The 6,696-nt window shown below is 35.4% G+C and overlaps 1 protein-coding gene across 1 annotated transcript; it reads left to right on the forward strand.

The window, feature by feature from the left end:
* The first annotated feature begins 1,132 nt into the window (after positions 1-1,132).
* LOC148376433 (forkhead box protein F2-like) lies at positions 1,133-4,797 on the forward strand. The gene is made up of 2 exons (XM_088319837.1): positions 1,133-2,149; positions 4,307-4,797. The coding sequence occupies exons 1-2, from the start codon at positions 1,291-1,293 to the stop codon at positions 4,483-4,485; spliced, it is 1,038 nt and encodes a 345-aa protein (XP_088175963.1). The 5' UTR covers positions 1,133-1,290; the 3' UTR covers positions 4,486-4,797.
* The last annotated feature ends 1,899 nt before the right edge of the window (positions 4,798-6,696 follow it).

The following is a 6,696-nucleotide window of genomic DNA, read 5'->3' on the forward strand; positions in this document are numbered from 1 at the left end:
CTACCAACACAATATTGTGGAAATACTACAGCAGAAATACTACAAAAATACTTAAAAAGTACAGTATTACTACAAAATGAATACATATATACTATAAAAAAAACTATGGAAATACTACAAAACTACTATGGAAATACTACAAAACTACTACAATAAGCAGATCGGCACTAACACAGTCTTATGGAAATACTACAGCAGAAATGCCAGAAAAATACTTGAAAACTACAGTAATACTATAAAAATAATACACATAAACCTTAAGAAAAACTATGGAAATACTACAAAACTACAATGGAAATACTACAATAATATACGACAGAAATGCTATAAACATATACTATGGAAATACTACAGCAGAAATACGACAAAAATCTACTACAATAAAATTACAGTAATACTACAAAAATACAGCTCTTTGAGACCTTTTGTGACTACGGGCTATACAAATAAACATGACTTGTCTTTAACCGCAAGCTAAATAATTCCCAGTGTTCATTTAATGGAAGTGTTCATAAAAAAACAAGGTGTTTATTAGAAAATACGCACCTTTGTACGGAATCAATCAGAAGAAATATTCGAAATGTGGTAAATTTTACCCTTTGGATAAAAAACGGTGATCTTGAAATTTTGATCAATAGTGCTTCTGTTTTCTTTATTTTGATGGAAGCAAAAAGGTTGTCTGAAATCTCCGATTTTTTGTGGCACAAATTCCGTTTTAAGTCACTGATAAAATGGTGGTGTAAAATCTTTAAACACATGTTTAGAGGATGTTTATAAATAAAAGTGACATTGTACTTGATGTCTTCACAAAAACACGTTTATTTATATATTACATTTACACGTTTTTGGAAAATAAAAAACCTAGAAAAATACAGTTTAGCACGTAATATTAGTACTAAATCACAAAATATTGATAAGTTAAAATACTGTTTTTAAAAACAATCCTCATATTAAGATTGTGAGGGGAGTGGGGGTAAGACGATGCTTCCTTTTTTTGTGGTTGTCTTCTATACTCCAAATCCTTCTGTCCGGCTCCTAGTCTGGATCTGGTCCAGATGGGAGGGAGTTGAGTTCTGAATGATTTCTTGGAGGGCTTGTAAGAGGTTAGAGGGGCAGAGGCAGATTTGGAGAAGCGGTAGGTGGTCGAGGGGGTGTCGGGGTAAAGTCCAACCAGGTTTTGCAATGAACCAAGCCGAGACTGGAGGCCGTCATCGAGCATGTACTAAATTAAAAGAAGGCACGTTACTTTTTATGTGATATTTTTTAAAATTTTATGTCATTTTTCATATCATGACGTCCAAGATCCAACAACACGGAGTCTTGGACCCGAGCGTTGCACGCTCTATCCTGACCCCCAATGACGCAGTGGCCAAATCCAAACGCGGGAATTCGGGTTTGCGTCGTCCGGAGAAGCCCCCCTATTCATACATCGCCCTGATCGTCATGGCCATCCAGAGCTCGCCCAGCAAGCGCCTGACTCTGAGCGAGATCTACCAATTTCTGCAAGCGCGCTTCACTTTCTTCCGAGGTTCGTACCAAGGCTGGAAGAACTCGGTCCGGCACAACCTGTCGCTCAATGAATGCTTCATCAAGCTGCCCAAAGGACTCGGCAGACCCGGTAAGGGTCACTACTGGACCATAGACCCGGGCAGCGAGTTTATGTTCGAGGAAGGCTCCTTCAGACGCCGACCTCGCGGTTTCCGTAGAAAGTGTCAAACCTTTAAACCCGTTTACAGAATGATGAACAGCATCGGGTTCGATTTCCAAAGCGCCCCTGGTTCTTTGGTTTGTCACAACGGCTATAGTTTCGATTTCAACCCTCACGGGGGCTTTGAGGGGGCGTCAGGAGCGCATTACGCGTCCTCTGGCTCTGGATCCTACGCGACTGCGACCCCCAACGTGGACTATGCGTGCCCTGAGAGCAGCAGCAGCAGCTCCTTGCAGTCCTCCACGGCCGTGGTGGGGTCCCTGGACTGTCAAAGTCCTTACGGGAATGCAGCCCCCCATTGGAGTTCGTGTGCAGTTCCGCCGTACCTTAAACAGCAGACTTTTGCGTCCAGTAACGGTACCAGTGCGCACGGAATGGCGTCGTATGCGTTGGATCAAACGTATCTGCATCACAGCGGACGAGATTCTGCTGACATTCCAGGTAAGAAAACGTTCCTTTTTAGGACTTAAAACGAGATTAGTGTACAAATTATTATTATAATGATTATTATTGTTATTTTTATTGTATTTTCCCCCGCTCAAAAAATTGATATACGGCGTACGAAAATTAAAATAATCAAAAACATACAAAATATGGGGAAATCAAGTAAATTGACGGTATGTTTATAAATAAAAGTGACATTGTACTTGATGTCTTCACGAATGTTTATTTATATATTACATGTACACGTTTATGACAAAAAAAACGTAAGAAAATACAGTTTAACTTGAAATATTAGTACTAAATCACAAAATATTGATAAGTTAAAATAGTGTTTATAAAAAAAAAACTGATATGAGGGACGTGGGGGAAGAGGGGTAAGAGGATGCTTCCTTTTTGCTGCTACCCTCCACCACCACTCTCACCACTGCAAAAGAAAAGGAGCCCCAGTCCCACAAAAGAAATATTTTAGAAGGATTAATAACAGCAAGCAACATAAAATACGGTTCTGGCATTATATTGTTACGCAAGATATTCGTTTATAGCGGGGTAATTATTCCACTACAATTTTAAAACGGTATATTTATACGGCAAGATTATTTTATGTTGATCAATGACATTTGAATTTACATTGATTAACCTAATTTAAAAAATATATACATATATACATATACATATATATTCAGGTGCTAGCCATTTTATTCATCAAAATAATGCAAATCAATACTTTAAATGTAATTTTCTTTTTTTTTTAATTCTGTAAGGTATATATAAAACTCATCGTCGGTTTTTCTGCAATGCCCGTAAAGAAATGTAAACGAACTTCCATCACAGATGGATACTTTAAAAACACAATAAAATCCTGCACAATTTATATCTTTACATTGACTCTCAGAAATTGACTCAACTATTAATTTTCGTTTACAACAAAACGACTAAATATTCTGCCTAAAAAACCCTCAAAGTCAAAAACTATGTTTTAATAAACTTGTTACATATTATTTCAGCGTATAATATGTTAATAAATAAGACTTACCAAGACCCAATACAATAACATTGAGCATAACCCAATTAAAGTAAAAGTGTGGATTTATTTGTTTTATTCATTTGCTGTTATTTTATTATTGCTGCTTTTTGTTATTATTTTTGCACTCATTTTTATTTCTTTGAAGTATTTTTTTATTTTCTATAGGTATTCAAAAACAAATGTTTTCATTTATTTGATAAAACTCCTAATTTTTAATCTTCCCTACACGAGTTAGTTGATATTTTCTCCTTTTGCGTTTTTTTACTAATTGTAGTATTTTAAATAGCAGTTGTTTTGTGGCAAAATGAACAAATAATCTTACATTTTAGCAACCTAGTATATTTGACACTTAGTTATTATCAATAAATACGTAGATGCACAAAAATACCAGTCAATGTTTTCCGTATTTGTTACTTAAAAGTAAAAATAAAATTGGAAAGTAAGTCGTTTTTTGTTGGACCGATCTCGTCTAGCCTATTTCAGCTCTTATCCAGATCGTCTTGGTCACACGAATTGCAGAAGCCAACGTCATCGTAGATTGCTAGTACTATTGTTGTATTTTACATAGTACCGTGTGTCTTGCTGCGAGTAAATAGGGTGCCGCCTCGTGTTTATAAGGTTTATTATCGATTAATAAGGGGAATTCCAATCAGTAATACGGGGAGCAATGTAAAAATATACACTGAACTGAATAAATAAACGAAAAAAAGAAAGAAATGGAAGAAAGAAAGAAAGAAAGAAAGAAAGAAAGAAAGAAAGAAAGAAAGAAAGAAAGAAAGAAAGAAAGAAAGAAAGAAAGAAAGAAAGAAATGATAAAATATAACATAGATGAGCAGAATGGTTTAAAAATACGCACACCGTTCTTTGCAGTTTTTCAATGTTTTATTGAACAAAACACAGAAACATTTCCATACAAAAACTGAAATGTTGCACTGACAGTACAATCAAACTGTACAACAAACCAAAATATCATGAAAATAAGTCGACATACCAAAAGGTTCCATAAAAATTCCATAATGTTTGCAAGTATTAATGGTTTTCATGGCCTTCTGATTTGTGGGCGTTCTTTGCAGTTGCCCGATTAAATTTTCCTGTCACGTGGCCATTAAAAAAATATATTTGCGTTGCAGCTGGACTTTCTCGCTTCTCCGGCCACTCCAGTGCAGTCTGCGATAGGAAGGATTTGGTTCTGAGCCTGAACGGGATGTCCCCCCTGCACTCGAGCGCCAGTGCGGCTTATTATCATCACCATCACCATCCTCACCATCATCAGAGCGCCTACCAGGACGTCAAGCCTTGCGTCATTTAAACAGCCAAGAGGCAACACAGGCATCATGAAAAAAGAACTACACAATTGCACCATATTTTGGAAAATATAATTAGGTTCGTTTGTTTAATCCAAAACTTGAAACTCGTTCGATGGAGGAATTTTATTCCTCATTGATGACTAGATTTAATTCAGTAGAGACAGAAACTGCAAAAGCACCCAACCAGGAAAAATCAAAATATTTGACTGGAGTAAATTATAAAGTTTTTTTTTAATGAATCTGAAAGTTTACTTTGTTGAATCCAAAAACTGAAACTTATGAATGATACCATCTCTTTTGAGATGCGCTTGTACAATCGTTACTCTTTGCACTTAATAGTTCAGAAATGACCATTAAAGGAATGTATTTTATCTAAGATGTTGAATTTCATGATATATTCTATTTTTTGTATTGCTTATTTCCTGTTTCCAACGTGAATCGATCAGCATTTTATTCATAATAATTATTTTTGGGGAATTATAATTTTCTTTATTGTCGTTGATTGCAACGGAGGTTCTAAAGGGTATTGTTCTAAACGAAATTAAAAGTATAATTCCAGGATAAACTCGAATTTAAATATTTTAGAGAAAAGGGGAACTATTGGGATAGGCATTATATTTTACATAGTGCTTTTTTATTTCTTCCCATTAGGGAACATTGATCTGGTATTTTGTGCGTTACAAGTAGAGTTCCTTTCACTTCAGTCAAGTCATGGTTATTTATATATAGCCTTTAATCACAAGAAGTATAATATGGTTTTAGATTTCAAATTAAAACAGTTAAACTTTTTTAGGACATAAATCAATACTAACCAATACCAGGTATAAATACTAGTGGTATATATGAAATTCAACAATTTCCTTCCCCTAAAACTATCTTTTCATTTCAACATTCCGTTTTCCATACAATTATTCAAATAACACGAATAATGAATATATATTTTCAATCCACCAACAAAACAAGGTGTGAAGTTCTTCTTCACCTCTCATAGTCATTCAAAGCAATCAATTCCTGCTCTCTTTCTGAGCCCAAAACATTAGACAAGCGTTTTCCAGAGGCTCCGAGCAGGATCATAGCCGTGAATTAAATCTGAAAGATATGAATGGGCAAGCCCATGCATAATTTTGTATAATACCAAAACACCTTTCAAATCACTTTTTAAAATGACGGGGCCAATGCAGGTTAGCTAAAATCGGGGTAATGTGATCAAACGTTCTTGTCTTAGTTAAAAGCCTTGCTGCAGAATTTTGTACCAGCTGTAGGCTCTTGATTTTGGACTTCGGGAGACCGGAGAGTAGTACATTACAGTACTGTAATCGAGACGCAAGGTAACAAATATATGAATTATAAACTCATCATCAGACTGGGACAGCACATGGCGATTTTTTTCAACATTGCGACGATAGAACGGACTCTGCTGCCATCAAGTGTTCAACTAACGTGTATAAAACATATCTACAAATGAAAACCATTGTAAATAAGTCAATAAATGACGTGGTTTATTCATTCATTTAGTTGCTTATTTATTTAGTTGAACAAAAATATATTTCTCAGAGAAAGTATTTGAATAAGAATTCTGTAGCATGCTGTATACTGGAGGCCAATTCAACAAGAAAAAGCACGATAATAAACATATACTGATACAGCTAGTAATCATATATCATAGAATAAAAGTAATAATGGAATCCATAAAAAAGTAATACACTTCATCACGGCACCAGAATCAACATTTGTTTTGGCTGGGACGTAAATAACAAAATAATCCATTTGTCATTGCATTTTGACCATTGTGTGTGTCTATGATGTGTTTAGGTGTTTCGGCTGGTTGGCCGTGGATACATGCGGGGTTTGTGTTGTCTTATTGTACACTGAAGGTTTTATACAGCAATTTGAGTGGCATTTTATAGCCTGAAAAGTGCTCTACGAGATAAAATTTAATTTGATTTGGTTTAGGACGTGATATTTTTGGAATTCCAACTTTCATTACTTTAGGCCTCGTCCAATAATTTTCCAAAACTGTTGAAAACTATTTCAGTCTTTCTACCTTCTTAGTAGAGTTAGTACCTTCGATTTAAATTTCAAATTCTAATCATATCATGTAACTGTCGAAGGTATTGACCTCTTGCACGGCAGAATGAGACCCAAGACGGATAGTAAAAAGCACCCTAGCAGACATCCCTTGAATGGACGTTTGAGTTGAAACAAATATCAAT

This window comes from Urocampus carinirostris, chromosome 1 (genome assembly GCF_059441175.1).
Source record: "Urocampus carinirostris isolate Australia breed hairy pipefish chromosome 1, RoL_Ucar_1.0, whole genome shotgun sequence".
Lineage (NCBI taxonomy): Eukaryota > Metazoa > Chordata > Actinopteri > Syngnathiformes > Syngnathidae > Urocampus > Urocampus carinirostris.

What these genes read in the sequence shown, in the direction of transcription:
- LOC148376433 (XM_088319837.1), top strand. Translation starts at nt 1,291, where the DNA reads ATGACGTCCAAGATCCAACAACACGGAGTCTTGGACCCGAGCGTTGCA. An exon ending in AGATTCTGCTGACATTCCAG is followed by an intron (nt 2,150 to 4,306) that starts GTAAGAAAACGT and finishes TTTGCGTTGCAG; the next exon opens with CTGGACTTTCTCGCTTCTCC.